At 38.8% G+C, this 18,021-nt stretch overlaps 1 protein-coding gene across 17 annotated transcripts in view; it reads left to right on the top strand.

Annotated features, from left to right (window-relative positions):
- Window positions 1–18,021, top strand: part of kcnma1.L (potassium calcium-activated channel subfamily M alpha 1 L homeolog) — a 673,250-nt gene that overhangs the window by 340,349 nt on the left and 314,880 nt on the right. For all 17 annotated transcript variants that reach the window (XM_041568337.1, XM_041568334.1, XM_018240308.2 and 14 more), the window contains 1 exon segment: window positions 14,469–14,579. In XM_041568337.1, coding sequence (XP_041424271.1) covers window positions 14,469–14,579 — 111 coding nt within the window.

The following is an 18,021-nucleotide window of genomic DNA, read 5'->3' on the forward strand; positions in this document are numbered from 1 at the left end:
GTACAGTGGTGCATCCTAATGACTCTTGCTTTTACAAATTTATTCATGTTGTGTATTGCCAATAAAAAGCATGAGTCATCTGTTAACTTCTGATGTTACTCTAGAAAAGACAATATGGGGTAATTTACAATTGCTAAGCTCAGTGCTAGGCATTAAAAAGTCTGAAGAATTGTGGCTAAAATGGGATAAAGAACCTACTTTAATGTATTCATAGTAGCAGTGTGTTCAAATTTACAAATTGTGCCCTACTCTGGCACAGCATGCTCTGGAGGAAGGAACCCTTTACCTGAGATACAGTATGCTTTGAACATGTGGTAAGTACAGAAAGGGCTTAATTGCAGCCCCCCTGTCTTTTGCAGGTGCGCTATCTTGCATGCAATGTACTAAACTTTGCAAATCTGAGCACCTCCCGCAGGGCCGGAACTAGGTGTAGGCAGAGTAGGCACGTGCCTAGGGCGCAAAGCTGGAGGGGCGCCAGGCACGCACCTTCTCTGCCTCTGCTATCCCCTAGTCTGGTCCCTGCTCTGGCCGACGTGTGTGTTTGTTTTGCAAAGCGCCCAATACGTGAGTGCGCATGCGCAGAAAAATACTAGTGTGCATGTGCGAAAAACTTGTGTTTTTTCGCGCATGCACACTAGTAATTTTTCACGCATGCGCACTCACGTATTGGGCGCTTTGCCGGGCCAGGCTGCCTAGGGTGCCTGCCCGCGTTGGCCCGGCACTGACCTCCAGTATCTGCCACAAAAAGGTGTTCCTGATTGTGCCATATGCAGCTATGCTTGAATTCTGGGAAAAAATTCTCATTATGGTTAAAGCACTTTTCTCTTGTTTAGTTAATGTGTTCTTATGGTATGATTGAGGGAACGCAATAGTAACAACAGAAATTAAACCCTATTGTCAAATAGTTATCTGTCATGTTTGGGACACACTCACTGCTAGAAATTAAAGGGGTATTTACTAAAACTTGCATTTATCTAATTTTTTTACACAAAGTCGACCTAACTCCCATCCACAAATTTAACTCATTTATTAAAGTATCAGCTAGAAAAAGTTGGTGCGAAAAAATGTTGCGACAAGATCAAACATCAATTCAAATCGTGGGACTTTTTCCAAATATGACACTCTGAAAACTCAACTTTATTGAATTTTTGCAATGGAAACCTATTTATCGGATTATCAGTTGAAAACCAGTGCACATCACAATGTCAAGAAAGATCTTCAGGGCCATCTGCCATTGACTTTACCTTGATAGGATTTAGCTGGAGTATTTTTGGATTTGGATTTTTAGTAGCTATGGGGTATATCAAATCTCTAAAAATTCAGTTTTCCCTGTAAAAACTCAACCAGAAAAACTTGAGGTTTAATAAACAGGCCCTTAAGTGTATGCTTAATAAATACTTTTTTGTGAATGCTTTGTTATTTTTTATTAAATTTTTTGATACAGTAAAAAGGGTTTTTAGTGTTTCCTCAATCTACATTTATTTTTCTACTGCAAGCATTTTAGTAATGCTGTTAGTAGTGCCTTAAATATAGACTATTCTTCCTGCAATCAGCTGTGTTATATCTGCATTCAGTGTGTGCTTAATGTAAGGATTACACATCCAGTCTGCAGTGGAGATACAGTTCTATTCATTGTACAGTTCTCATTCCTTATGCTTTTTCCTTCAAGCCATTCTCTTACTCCTTTTCCTGCCTCCTATCCAACCTACCTCGCTGCCTTAAAGGTACACTGTAACTTAAACATGCAGACATTACATCATCCCCCTTTTTTTAAAAAAAAAAATGCATTAACTTCAACACAACAGAGTATCCAACAAACTTATAAGGTAACTGAAATTAAACAGATTTGTATATATGTGACTACAATTATGAATAGAGATTACATCTCTTCAATCATTCTTGATGTAGGGCACCTTGGCCTTCTTTGATACCGTCTTGTTGGACATGGCTCCTTATTTTCCTGAGGCCCACCATCTCCCTTTTGTGAGGAAAAGACACCTGGATGTGTGTCTTTTCCACTAGGCAATTGCTCAGTTTCCTGGGATGGCGAAGTACACTCTGATGTTCCATTGTTTGTCTGAGACATGCCCAATGGTAAGGGAACCACCTTAAAGGGGTTGTTCACCTCTGAGATAACTTTTAGTATTATGTAGAGAGTGATATTCTTCATTTGGTCTTCATTTTTTGGCGTTATTTAGCTTTTTATTCAGCAGCTCTCCAGTTTGCAATTTCAGCAATCTGGTTGCTAGGGTCCAAATAATTCCAGCAAGCAAGCACAGATTTGAATAAGAGACTGACTGGAATATAAATAGGAGAGGCCTGAAGGGGTCAGCGACGTCCAACTACAGTGTCATCCTTTTGGGCAGGAGAATATTGAGCATGGTATGTTTGATCCACATAGTGTTTTATTTTCTCTTTATTTTTGAAGTCTGTGATTCTTAAGTATGAGTCTCTTTGTAGTTGTAGCAGTAATCTCTGGAAGTTGAGTGCAGGTAAGTTGAAGATAAGTTCTGTTGGAGATATATTAGTTGTTGAGTGGGGTGTGTTTTTGTAGTATAACTTGTATAGTGCCTGTTTTAGGGGGATTTGCTCCAGCTGAGCAGTTTTAACTCTTTTGCCTAGAGTGCTCATGAATCTCTCTACAATTCCACTGGCCCGTGGCCATAGTGGAGTTAATTTCCTGTGTTTGAATCCAAGGTATACAGCTAATTGTTGAAATGTATGTCCATTGAATAGATTACCATTATCTGTCTTAACTGGAAAATATACTGTCCAGAGAAGATAGTACACTGGCAGCTGACAACAAATGAAATATCTGGATAGAGTGAATATTCATCCATGACAACAAGTATATATTGACTGTTTGGCAGTGGACCATAAATATCTATTGAAATTTCAAACCAAACATTTGATGGAAGCTGAGACATCTGTAGTGTTTCAGGCCTGGAAGAGTTGGTTTTATTTTATTCTCAACATACTGATCCATGCTGGGAAACCAACCTTTTTCTCTCATGAGTTTTTTTGTGCTAACAATTCCAAGATGGTCTTTATAAGCAATGTTTATAATGGTTTGGCAAAGACACATAGGAGCTACACGTTTAGTTCCCATGAGAACAAGATAGTCCTTTGTGATGAAGAGTTCTTCTCTGACAATAGAGAAGAACTTTAGCTCACAAATATCTACTTCAGGATCTGAAAATTTGTCTCTCTGAATTTCATGCCACTTGTTAATTTGAATTATTTTTATTAATGCCAGAAGAGTTTTTCTTGTTTTGTCTCTTCCACAAACATGTCCAGTGTAAGTGCCTTTGCTACTGCATGGGCTGCCATGAAGTTAATATATTTCTCCACAATGGACTTAAGGGAGTCTTTAGATGCAGTTGGATGGTGTGCAATATAGTCAGCAGGATTGTTGTTTTTCCCTGGTCTGTGAACTATTTTGTAGTCAAACGAACAGAAGGACGGCACTCCGGGTAAAAGCAGGTATTTATTGCAAGGATCTGCAGAGATACATGGCCTTACGCATTTCGGGAGTACACTCCCTTAATCATAGGCTTACAGAGTGAATCGTGCATGTGCATTATATACAATTAAGCTATGGCGACCCCTGTTGGTCATCGTCATTATTACTGATAAAACATTGTTTATTTGTTCAATAAAATTAGAAATTCACTGTTAAAAATCCTTTGCCCCTTCCTACGCCAACCTCTATATGGGGTGGTGGGAGCGGTCCAGCGTCTATGGAAGTGAGAAGCCCTTTCGTCAGTATATAGCGTGGTATGGCCGCTATATAGATGACCTCCTGTTTATATGGGCAGGTCCACAGGAGTTGGAGATCAATTTCCTAGATCTTAACTTGAGAGGCAATTGCCAGATGGGGAACATTGACTCTAATATCTTTAGGAAATCTACAGCTGGCAACACCATTTTAAAAGCCAGTAGCTGCCATCCCAAACATACTATAAGAAGTATCCCTTACGGCCAGTTCGTTAGATATAGAAGGAACTGTAGTCAGGATGCCACCTTTAACAATCGAGAGCATTGGGCGATAGACTACGTAGACGGGGCTACTCCAAGGAAATCATATGGACATCCTATGACAAAGCAGGGAGCCTGCCTAAGAGAAATAGTATTCGCCCACATCTTTATTCTAAGGGTGCGGCATTGGCTGCTAAAAGAAAAAACCAAATCCATTTCACAACGGAGTATAGTGAAGAATACAGTAGGATTTGTGGTATTATCAGGAAATATCTTCCAGTCCTATATAATGATGTTAGGCTATCTGAGACACTGAAGTCAACAGACATCAGATGCGTCCCAAAACAGGCCCCTACATTAGGAAGGATTCTAGCACCCAGCCTAGTGACTAAAGGCACAAGTAATCTTAGTGGCACCTGGCTTTCGTTCAAAGGAACTTACAGATGTGGGATGATACCGTGCAAGACGTGCACAGTTATTTCCACAGGGCCTGATTTTATGTCCAATGCCACGGGTAGAACATTCCAAAATGATGACTTCTACAACTGTAATACCAAAAGAGTAATTTACTTATTGGAATGCAAATGTCGTGGAAAACAATATGTGGGACGCACAACACGTTACCTCAGAGAAAGAGTCAGAGAGCACATTAGGGCAATTGATAAAAAAGATGAGGGATCCCCTGTGGGTAAACACTTTGCCTTGTGTTCTTCAAAGGGCACCCAATATCTGGCAGTCAAAGTTATTGAACAGGTCAAGACACCTTTCAGAGGAGGCGACCCACTACATTCCATTAATTTAAGAGAGGCATTTTGGATCCTGAAACTTGAAACGAGAACACCCAAGGGCCTTAATACAAGACATGATATTGCATACTTATATTGATAAATGTTAAATTTACTTCATATAATTTCAACACATAAGGATTAAATATAAGAATGGGTATAGGACAGTTCATCCCAATCCTGAGCGTACATACATTGATTTGCAGTTCGATATATCTATTTAAAGTTCCACCACATTTAAGTGAGATCTGATTATAGAAAATCCACTATCCCCAGGGACAAAACTATCACAGACATATATATATATATGGTTGTAATAACAACGAGATGAAATCCATATATTAAGTATAAATAACTGAAAGTAAAAAGTAAAAAATAAAGAATTACAATATATATAGTATTGAAGTCAATACTTTATTAATTATTATACAGAAAATTCAAGGCACATACCCCCTCCTTAGATGTTTTTATGCCTGATTTTTAACAGTGAATTTATAATTTTATTGAACAAATACACAATGTTTTAGCAGTAATAATGACGATGACCAACAGGGGTCGCCATAGCTTAATTGTGTATAATGCACATGCACGATTCACTCTGTAAGCCTATGATTAAGGGAGTGTACTCCCGAAACGCTTAAGGCCATGTATCTCTGCAGATCCTTGCAATAAATACCTGCTTTTACCCGGAGTGCCGTCCTTCTCTTCATTTAGCATATATTGGCAGTGGGGACGCTGCGGACTGAGCACCTGGGATACCCAGAGGAGCAGCTAAAGGGAGGTGAGTTCGGAGCAGTCCTAATCGGTTTTGGTATTTTGTAGTCATATCCTTGTAACCCATCTTTCAATACATGAAGGCATTTTTGCTCTTGGATTCCCAAAGATGGTGATGAGAGCCTGATGATCTGTAATTATTATAAATGGTGCTCCATAAAGAAACAGGTGTAAGAGCTCACATCCCCAGACAATAGCCAAACTTTCTTTTGCTGGTTGGTAATATTTTATTTCTGTAGTTGTTAAACTTCTGCTTGCACATGTAATGATGTGTGGGGATGGGTTATCCTGTTTATAATGGACAAGAATCGCTCCCAGGTCATACTGGACTTGCATCTACAATTAGCTCAGTTCTTAGTAAAGGACCAAAGTAGGCCATGATGTTCGTGGAACTAAGTTCTTGCTTGATTGCATCAAATAGTTCTTTTGGGTATAGCATAACCACAGTCTCTGGGGTTCCCCTTTTGTTCCGACTCAGTATTCCCATTTCTTCTCAGGTAAAAATTCACAATATCAAAGTCTGTATGAGTCAGCGCTAAAAAAGCTTGGGGAAACAAGAATGCAGCATAAAGAGGCTACTTCGACATTCGAAGTCAAATTCATAGCATTTTTAAGATCGTACGATCGTAGTCGATCGTACTACGATCGTACTTCAAATTGAACGATTCGAACAATTTAATTGTACAATTTCACTTCAAGGGGCAAATTTACTTATGGTCGAATATCGAGGGTTAATTAACCCTCGATATTCAACTGCCGAATTGAAATCCTTCGAATATCGAAGTCGAAGGATTTAGCGCATTTCCTACGATCGTACGATCAAAGGAAAAATCGTTCGAACGATTCGAAGGATTTTACTTCGAACAGAAAATTGTTAGGAAGCCTATGGGGACCCTCCCCATAGGCTAACACTGACTGCGGTAGATTTTAGGTGGCAAACTAGGGGGTCGAAGTTTTTTTTTTTAAAGAGACAGTACTATCGAATGGTCAAATAGTTGAACGATTTTTAGTTCGAATCGTTCGATTCAAAGTCGAAGTCGTGGTCGAAGTAGCCCAATTGATGGTCAAAGTAGCCAAAAAAAACTTTCGAAATTTGAAGTTTTTTTTCTTCTATTCCTTCACTAGAACTCAGTAAATTGGCCCCCAAATGTTGTCTATATGTTCTAGGAGGTCCCCATAAGCTAACATAACAATTCGGCAGGTTTAAGATGGCGAAGTGTCATAGTCAAAGTTTTTTAAAGAGACAGTACTTTGATTATCGAATGGTCGAATAGTCGAAGCATTTTCACTTTGAATCGAAGTTGAGTACCCAAAAATTACTTCGAAATTCAAAGTTTTTCAATCCAAATATTCACTTTGAATTCACTTCGACCCTTAGTAAATGTGCACCACTTCCCAATCTTACTATAGGGTGTCAGGTTACTCCTTACATTCACCACGTGTGTGCTTTAAGATGGGTACTCATAAAGTTTCACTTTAAAATGCACTCATCAAAAAGACAAAGACGGGACTGTCAGAGGTTGCTTCATAATTTGTGTAGTTTTAGAAAAGGCACATCAAATACCCTCTCTTCCTCAAGTGTACTTGATTTTGCTTGGCTCCGACCTGTGTTGCCTCAAAATTTGCACCAATGGGCTCCAATCATAGAGACAGAAGCTAGGCTAGCGTGCCCTACACAGGCATGGCACTAGTGGACTCGTTTAGGGCTACATTACCCAGACTGAAATCTTAGTTGAGGACTACTTTACCCAGAATGAAAAGTAGAGTACGTCCCTGTTTCATGAGATCTCTCAAAAGTGCACTGATTGTAGAAAAGTCTTTAATGTATCTTGAAAAAACATGTGTTGAAAATGTAGTTATGTACCTAGATTCAAGACTGATTTCCAGTTGGTGATAGCCTTTGTTGAGATCCAGTTTAGAAAATAGAGTTGCTCCATTTAGTAGATGAATTATGTCATTGGCAGTTTACATGTGCAGCTCTCTTTGTATAGCCACATTTGGGAGGTGCATATCTACACAGAGTCGGACCTTGCTTGGGTTTTTTGGTTTGGGTGCAACCACTATAGGAGAAACCCATGGGGTAGGGCCAGAAGATGTTTCAATGATGTCTTGCTCTTCCAGGGACCGGAGTTCTTTCTCTATTTGTTTCCTTAAATGGAACAGAATTAATCTGTGCGCTTATGCAACTGGACAAACATTTCATCTTTTGTGCAAATGTACTTGAAAGTTTCCTAGTTTTCCCAGTCCACTGAAAAGATTAGTACATTTATCAATCAGAGTTTACTTCTGAGTCTGTCTGGTTAGCAACAGTGTGAACTATGTGAATAAGTTCAAGGCCTAAAGCCGTGTGATAGCTAAGAAGACATCCCCCAGATCCTTCAGTACAAAGAAAGTGACGGTAAGTGGCTTGTCTTTATAGCGGACCTAACAGCCAAATTTTCCAACTGTGGGCAGTGGAGTTTGCGATCCATAAGGAAATATGTTGGTTTGTACAGGTTCCAAGACAGGTGACCTTTTCAATGAGTTATATGTATGGGTGTCAATGGTGTTAACAGAAGCGACTGTATCAATGGTAAAGGCAGTTGCAGTTCAAGTACATTTTTATGGAAGGAGAGCACGCAGGTTGTTTTGTAGATATAACACATAGTCATCATGAATGGGTGCTGTATTGTCTTCTGAATTTGGTTGCATGTATTTGATCTGAGCTGGCTTGTGTGTTCCTGATGTATATTGAGATGCTTTGGGGACAGAATGACATACTGAAGCAAAGTGATTAATTTCTAAATTTGGTACGTCTGTCCCATAGCAGGGCATGCACCTTTGTGAGAAAAATTTCTACCACAACCGTAGCATTTCTTTAGTGAATCTGTCCCTTTGTGGGTTTTGCTTGTGTGTCCAAGGTGACATACCTGTTCATCTGTGCCTTTTTCTATGGGTGTTGTAATTTCATCATCATCATCATCAGTAAAAGAACAGCTTTGAGAAAATTCTCTTAATTGTGTGAAAAATGCATCCTTCGTCTCTTGGAGCAGTTGTTTTTGTACCTTTTATATCTGACATTTGGTTTAGGGCTGAAGTAGTCAGAGAGAGCTTTGGAGCGTTTGGTGTAATTGTCAGTAGGCAGGGAGCAATACATATCATATACTGTAGAGCCAGCATAATGAAGTAACATTTTTTTGTCCTCATTTATAGCCACAACCTTCATGAGATTTTCAAATTGAAGTAACCATTTTCCTACACATCCAGTCTGCAGTGGAGATCCAATGTTATTCATTGTACAGTTCTCATGATAAGGGGACTCCTCAATTGACCCTTAGCCTTCAGCTATCCCATTGAACCCAATTGTTGCATACCATAATGAGACACCATTGTGAAAATGGCCACAGCATTTATTCACATTTTATCAACCAAATAGGACCTTGCCAGCCTCATCCCAAGGCAATATTCAAAGCCAGATCGTTACTATGCTCTGCCGCTCTGCTGCTCCTCACTTGCGATCAGCACTATGTCATTATATCCTCTATCTTTAGAGGGTCTACTGTATCCTCTGATCATTATGAAAAAAAGTGATCCAAGAAATTGTAATCAAGAGAAGAATTCCTTGAGATAAGAACATAATTAGTTACAATCCCTGAGTTGAACTAATTAAAATCTATGCTAGGTGACCTGGCTAAATAACAAGTATAAAAAGATATAAACAAATTGTTGTTAGCTAAAAATATAAATAATTTCATGTTAAAAAACTATACATGCACAGTAGACCAGGCAGCACACAGGAAATTGTCATTTGCATAGAATGCAGAGAGTAAAACTTGTGCTGCAACTTGTGCATGTACCAAAGTAACATAATCAGAGAAGGATGAATGAAAAAAATCAGGTACGTGTAGACCTGCTGTTTCAACACACACCATCCATCATGTGCATTTGATTTATAGAAATTAGAAACAGACCAGGAACCGGCAGTACTTAATCTGCAATCGCCCTTTATTGGTGTATTCTCACTCACGACATGTTTCGGGAGCTAGTCCCTTTTTCAAGTGAATGAAAAAAATGCAATTAACACACGTTAAATCACAGTTGTAACCCCTCCCCTTTAGTGCTCCAGGTGATACCTATGATGACATGGGTTAGTCCATCCCCTTCTTGCATACTGCATGTGATAATATGTCCCATTGACAAGAGTACCATCATAAAAAAGTGTGAAAAAAGTCCCATAAAAGTAGTCCATAAATACAGTCCATCCTGTTGGAATAAATACAATTAAATACTTTAGAAACTGCACAATGCCTATCAAAAGTAAAAACATATAAGCACTGCAAATGAATGCCTGCCCATTGGCAGGGGTCACCCTTGCATGTCGCACACTGCTATTTTATATAGACTCACTGTCTCAATAAATAATTTCTCTACACTTACTTTTGCAGTGTTCTCTTTTTATTTCTGTGACCTGCATAAAACAAAGATACATTAGTAATTTGTTACAGAAAACATTTCTAACTAAGTTTGTCATTAAACCCTTTTGGTTTCATTGTATCTAGCTGTCTAATCCATTTATTTTCTTTTTGAAATAACAACTTAAATCTATCCCCCCCTCTGGATGGTAGCTCAACCTTATCCATTACTCTCCATCTTAGTTGTGAAATATGGTGCTTAGCTTCAAAGAAATGTTTAGCTAATAGCAACTTATTAGGTTTTTTGGGGTCAAAATTTCTTATATATCCTTTGTGTTCTCCTATACGAACTTTGACTGGTCTGGTGGTTTGCCCCACATATGCATATTTATTTAAATATACCACATGTGTACTTTCACAGGTTGCTTACGTTCTTACCGGTATATTGAAACCTTTAAAGGGGTGTGCCACTTGAAGTTATCTCTAAGTGACCTTTCTCTTTTATAAGAAAAGAGAGGTTTGTCTTTAAACAAATGTCCATACATTATATCAGTTTGCAATGCAGGCCAGTACTTTTCAATTTTGTTACTCCTATGATCAAAGGTGGATACAAAAGGTATGCATTTATTGGTTTTTTTATTCACTTTAGTCTGCAATAGTGAATCCCTTGTAACCTGTTCCACATGGGCTGCAGTAGGTTGCATAACCCTTTTCTCATACCCTTTTAGCGTGAACCTTTCAGTTAGGTCAGTAGCTGCTTCTTTATATCCTTTGTTATCACTAGTTAGTCGCCTGGCCCTAAGGAACTGGCCCTTTGGAATGCCCTTTTTGGCTGGTGAAAGCTGTCTGCTCTTCATAAATGATTTCTGTCCATAGGTTTACGATATATATTGGTTCCTAATTTCCCCTTGTTATTGGTTATAGTAATGTCCAGGAAATTGATAGAGTTGCCTGCATATTTGAATGTAAACTTAATGCTCTTATGGCTACTATTCGCTTTCTCTATTATTTCCTGGAACATTTCTTTAGACCTAGATCACAATATCATCCACGAAACGGAAATATGCTTTTATATTTTGACTATAGATTTTGTTGTCCAAAAAATATTCTTTTTCCAGTCTGTGTACCACTATATTAGCAAAGGAGGCCGCGACCACTGCTCCCATAGATGTTCCCTGCCTCTGCCAGTAATATTGTTCACCAAACCAGAAATCATTTTTGCTCAGAACCAGCTGTAAACAATCCAATAAGAAATACACTGTGGTAAAGTGGTGTCTAACAATGACTCTTCTTTATACCATATTCCCTCCTCTTGGGGTATAGAGGTATATAGACTTTGTAACCCATGTTATCATAGGTATCACCTGGAGCACTAAAGGGGAGGGGTTACAACTGTTACTTAATGTGTGTTAAACTTGAAAAAGGGACTAGCTTCCGAAACATGTCGTGCGTGAGAATACACCAATAAAGGGTGATTGCAGACTAAGTACTGTCGGTTCCTGGTCTGTTTCTTATTTCTATAAACCAAAGTAACATAGTAAGTTAGGTTGAAAAAAAAGACACACGTCCATCAAGTTCAAACTTTTAGCTCTTTTTTTTGATGATTGCTGATTGCTGCTCATAATGCCATTCACTAGGATAACATTTTGGATGTGATCCCTTAACAAGCCTTCAATTAATTTGCCCACCACAGATGGCAAATTTACTGGCCTATAATTGCCAGGCTGAGATTGTAATACCTTTTTAAGTATTGGAATGACATCAGCTTTTCTCCAATCCATAGGTACCATACCAGATGAAAGCGAATCTGAGAAAATCATAAATAGGTTCCGTCTAAAACTGATCTAAGCTCTCTTAGAACTTGGGAGTGTATGCCATCTGGCCCTGGCGCCTTGTTTACTTTAATTTTTATTACAGCTTTATGAATCATATCCTGAGTCAGCCACTAACTGGATTGAGCTGAGCCATCAGTGCAGCTATGAAGTGATCTTGGCAACTCAGACTCCTCTATTGTATACACTGAAGAAAAGAACTGATTTAGCACATTTGCCTTTTCTGTATCCGTTACAACTATACTGGTACCATTATTTAAAGGAGCAACACTCCCAACCCACATCTTTTTACTATTAATATATTTAAAAAAGGTTTTGGGGTTAGTCTTAGCCTCAGCCGCAACGCACTATTCATTTCCTTTATTTGCCTTCCAGATTGCTGTTTTACAACATTTATTATAGTTTTTATATTCATTAAATGCAGCTTCTGTCCCAACAGTAGTTTTTAAATGCCTTTCTCTTCTTTCCTATGAACTTCTTTACTTCTATATTAAGCCACGAAGGGTGATTCTTAGTACTTCCACATTTACTCCTTAAGGGAATAAATTGAGAACAGTAACAATGTAATATCATTTTAAATGACAACCATTTCTATGTGTTTTTAGCTAAAAACCTAGGGGCCGATTCATGAAGCTCGAGTGAAGGATTCGAATTAAAAAAACTTCGAATTTCGAACTGTTTTTTGGGCTACTTCGACCATCGAATGGGCTACTTCGACCTTCGACTACGACTACGAATCGAACGATTCGAACTAAAAATCGTTCGACTATTCGACCATTCGATAGTCGAAGTACTGTCTCTTTAAAAAATACTTCGACCCCCTACTTCGGCAGCTAAAAGCTACCGAAGTCAATGTTAGCCTATGGGGAAGGTCCCCATAGGCTTGCCTGAGTTTTTTTGATCGTAGGATATTCCTTCGATCGTTGGATTAAAATCCTTCGAATCGTTCGATTCAAAGGATTTAATCGTTCGATCGAAGGAATAATCCTTCGATCGTTCGATCGTAGGATTTGCGCTAAATCCTTCGACTTCGATATTCGAAGTCGAAGGATTTTAGTTCCTAGTCGAATATCGAGGGTTAATTAACCCTCGATATTCGACCCTTCATACATCTGCCCCCTAATGTACCAAAGTGATGATAATTTGTTATTTGCCACCAAATCAAATTCAAACAAAAAGCATAACCAATTGTTATAACAGATTGGGAAGTAAAGCCCCTGTTTTATGTTTAAAAAGAAATTATGTGAAATACAAAAAGTTTTAAAAAGGTTTAAATGAAGAAAAATGTCAGAATGGAATTTGGGGGTTTGATGGTATTTTTAATTTGACTTTTTCAAAAGAATTTTTGTGTTTTCATTGTATTTACACAAAGTACATGCATAGACAACCCTTTGGTTCTGTGGCATTCCACTGGCTGGGCAACAACTCTCTTTAAATGTGATGACCAGATTTGCCATAAGTGGGGACAGGCAAGACTGCTGTTAGGTGACCTGTTGACATGGGGGGGCCTGCTTAGCCACAAAAGGGGCAGAGTTCGATGGTACAGGGGTGATGTTTTGGTGAGAAATGGCAAGGTCAGATGCGTGTAGTAAGCCAGAAGGATTCTTATGGCAGCCATGACTCTGATCCCTAATATGGATGCATAAAGTCAGGAGAGGTGAGAATGAATTATCTTCCTCACTCAAATAAAGAAATAGGGAATGCGCAGTATTGTTTGCATCTGTACTGTCAGTAGCAGGGTCAGTGATCCTCCCAGTGGGATGCTGCAGATTTGCTGGATTGCATGATGAAAATGCTACTTTTCTTTTAAAGGAGACATTTTAAATGAACGTCATCTTTAATTTCCAGCATTCATCCTTCCTCAAACTATGTAATGATGCAGAAAAAAGCAGTTTTGAATGCATTTTACCTCCAAAAATCTGATTATATCAGAGCTGCAGACAGAACCTTTCAGGTCAGAAGCTAGACTGAGCACCGTTTATTTACAGGATATTCATGGCTTTTGTGTGTCATATATTGTATTTTACACTTTTTTATGTGACCGCAGAAATTTTAACCATTTAAAATAATTTTACCTCTAGCCCTTTGACTTGCATAATGTACACTGTATTGTAATATATTATAGGAAAGTACTGATATCCTGGCAGCATATACAAGAAAACAATACTACATTATATCTTGTTTGCCAAATATAATTGTGTTTTGGCTTGGACAAATTGATATTAAGTGGAATAGACTTAATTTGGAGAATAAAAAAAGCATGGAGACCAGGACTTCAACTACTTACCTGCTATGTCTCTGAATGAAGTTGCTACTAATGCCAACTATTGGACCAGATGCTTCTTTCTTTTATTTCATCTTGACTGTGTTAAAACTATGGCAAATGGTGTGAGATTGCATGAACTCATATTAACACATATATTGTTTCATCAGGTGAATTTCTGAGATGCTTCATTTAACATATTTTGTATTTAAAATATGCAGTTTAACCTATTTTGACTTTTATCACGTGCTGAACCGTTTAAGAGTGCACTCAATACTGCTGGTGATTGATATTATATTTTGTTGAAGATTGTCCATTATTTCTCTTATGTTGAATTGCACATCTTCTAAAAAAGGATTTCCATACATTGATGGATGCTGTCCGGGCTTTCCTCATTTTTGCTAGTCCTTCCAATATCTTCTTCATACATTCCTTTGCATTCTAGGCATATTGTGGTCTGTGGTCACATCACATTAGAAAGCGTGTCCAACTTCTTGAAAGACTTCCTGCACAAGGACCGAGATGATGTGAATGTGGAGATTGTATTTTTGCACAAGTGGGTATCCATTTACTTTACAGTAAAAGTTTTTAAATGTAGTAGTGTTACAGTGTTGGTCCTATATCATTACTATACTGATATATATATTTTATGATTTATTCTTTGATTCTCGTTTTTTTGTCTTATACTATTCATTTCTTGAATGGCTACAGTCAACATCAGCCTATTTGTATAGCTAACTGCCTGAACAAAGGAAACATTTAGTAATGTACTTGAAAAGTTAATTTCACATTGGTCTGGTTACTAGGTCAATCCAGGCTTGAGGGCCATATATAAAATGCTGTACAGACTCACTGCTCAAAATAATTTGTCTGCCTCAGTCACAACACCAATATGTAAATACATGACTTCATAAAGTGCATTTATATTATATCTAACAATTGAATTAAACCATATACATTGATATCCATATTAAATATTAATTGTACACAAACTAAAGTCATTATACTACATATATAGGGTTCATTAGAGATCACCAAGGCATTGTGCAAAGTGCATAAAAAGGGCAACTCCGCCTGCATACAGCAGCGATATGAGTAGGGTTGCCACCTGTCCGCTTTTGACCCGGACAGCCTGATTTTTTGAAGGGCTTTGAAGGATTTCCTGTTATTGACGTGGCAATCGGCCGACATTGTGGCATGACCAGTCCCCATTAAATTGTGGCCTGCCCCCCTGCCCGGAGTTCCACCATAAAGAAGGTAGCAACTCTAGGTATGAGGGGTAGATGGGTGTCCGCATATTGGCCTGAACATTATGGTAAACCACAAAATATATACTGTATGTAAAGGTGCATTATGGTTATTATTTCTTCTTATTATTTTTAACTCATGTAAATAAAATGGAAAATATCACCCCTCATTTTGTTGGGCCTATGCAAAATAATTGTATTTTTTTTTTGACACAGGCATCCCTGATTCCAAATATTGAAATACAATCATGATAGTCTGACTGCTTTAGGGACAAGTTCCCCTCTTAGACTCACAGTTATTCAACCCCTCCTTTACCTTTTTCCATTGTGAAGCGATGGATTATGTGACTTGGTCCATTGCTTCCTGAGAATCAGTGCACCACCTTCTACAGAAAACAGAGGGAATTCCCAGAATGCATCACTGCATAAGCTACAGGCCACAGGCCACATAATTTAAAGGAGGTAGATCAACAAACTGGCATGTGCATCGGCATCAGTGGTGCGTTTTAAATCCAGGTTTCACACAGCTGGCATGCTGACTTCACATCCTGGAATTTCCCGATGTCTAGTGTTCTATCTCCAGTGGCTCTACACTTGCTCAGTGACATAATTGTTTTCCTTAACAGAGTCATACAATTCTGTTACTTGGGTCAGTGTACAGAGTCGCCCATTTGCACAACTTGAGCAATTTGTGCAACTGTTTACATTTAAAATAGTAGCTGGCCTCATTTTTAATGGAAAACTAAAATTTCAGAACAAAAGATGTTAACAAACAAATTCTACCTTAATAATGAACTACTGAGGTACTGAATTTTATCAGATATAAATTATCAGGCATAAGCAGTAAATAGTTCCCTTGTACCTCGAGACCATTTTGTGACTCACTGATGATCTCACAGGAAATAAACCAGGTTTCTCATAGAAAGACACACTTTGTCTCAAACTTTATATATAAAGGAAAAGATTTCTGTCTGCGATCAGCATAATTCTTGTGGGTCAAGGAACTTTTCTCCAAATTGGCTTGGGTAGCAAACCATATGACGTGGGTTGCATGATCATCGGCTGCTGAGGTCTTAAACTGTATTAAAAGGGGCAGGAAGCTGTCATTCTTCCACTTTAGAGAGCACTGGTTAGGCCCCATCTAGAATATGCTGTACAGTTTTGGTCTCCATCACTCAAACAGGAAATTATTGTATAAGAGGGTACAGAGAAGGGCAACTAAGCTGGTAAAATGTATGGGAAATCTTAGCGATGAGGAAAGACTGGCCAAATTGGGGATGTTCACGCTGGAGAAGAGGCGCTTAAGGGGTGATATAATACTATGTATAAATATATAAGGGGATCATATAATAATCTCTCTAGTGCTTTATTTACCAGTAGGTCTTTCCAGCTGACAAAAGGTCACCCATTCCAATTAGAAGAAAAGAGGTTCCGCAAAAATATTCAGAAGGGGTTTTTTATAATGAGAGCTGTGAAATGTGGAATTCTCTCCCTGAATCAGTTGTACAGGCTGATACATTAGATAGCTTTAAGAAGGGGTTGGATGGCTTTTTAGCAAGTGAGGGAATACAGGGTTATGGAAGATAGCTCATAGTACAAGTTGATCCAGGGTCTAGTCCTATTGCCATTTTGGAGTCAGGAGGGAATTTTTTTCCCTTCTGAGGCAAATTGGAGAGGCTTCAGATGGGGTTTTTTGCCTTCCTTTGGATCAACTGGCAGTTAGGCAGGTTAAAAACAGTGAAAAGGTTGAACTTGATAGATGTGTGTCTATCAACCTACCTTACTATGTAAATATGTTACTATGTATGCTGGAACATCCAACAAGCGGAAGTCTTGAGGGAAGGCTCTGCTGAGCAGAGGAGTGTAGTTGAGGGAATAAGGAAGCAAAAATTTTCGTGGAAGGAACAATTGGTTCTTGAACTTCACGGATGCGACCCGCAGGAACAATTCTTCTGAATAGGGCATCTGCCTTCCGATTTCTGGAGCCAGGACGATATGTAAGGACAAAATTGATTCATGTGTAGAAGAGTGCCCATTGCTCTTGAGTCTGGAATTCCAGGTTTTGGTGATCAGTGTAAATAGTGATGGGCTGGGTGCTCCTTCAAGGAAGTGGTACCACTCCTTGAGTGCAAGTTTAAGTGCCAGAAGTTCACGGTTCCCCACATCATAATTTTGCTCAGCAGGAGAGAATTTCTTTGAAAAGTACGCACAAGGATGTCATTTTCCATCTGTGATTTGCCTCTGAGAGAGAACACCCGTCCCAAAGTCAGATGCATCTACTTCAATGAAGAAGGGTTGCCGAAGATCAGGATGTCAGAGGACTGGAGCAGAGACAAACTATTCTTTCAAGGACTGGAAGGCCTCCAGAGCATGAGGGGGCTAGGCATTAGGTTTTCCTGGATGAGAGTCAGAATAGGAACTATATGGGAGGAGTACCCCTTGATGAATTAACGGTAGTAATTAGCAAAGCCGACACATTTTTGTATGCCTTGGTACTTGTGGAAAGAGGCCAGTCCTGTATTGCCAAGACTTTGGAAGGATCCATCACGAATCCCTCTTGAGAAATAATGTAACCCAGAAAGGGAATCTTGGACACCTCAAACACAAACTTCTCCAGCTTGGCAAAAAGGGAGTTTTGCCTCAAACGAGAGAGTACTTCTTTCCCCCGGGTTCGGTGACTTTCCAAGTCTTTGGAGAAGATCAAGATGTCTTCTAAGTACACGACTATGGATTGGCCCAGACAATCTCTGA

The sequence above is a fragment of the Xenopus laevis genome, chromosome 7L, assembly GCF_017654675.1.
Source record: "Xenopus laevis strain J_2021 chromosome 7L, Xenopus_laevis_v10.1, whole genome shotgun sequence".
Classification (NCBI taxonomy): Eukaryota; Metazoa; Chordata; class Amphibia; order Anura; family Pipidae; genus Xenopus; species Xenopus laevis.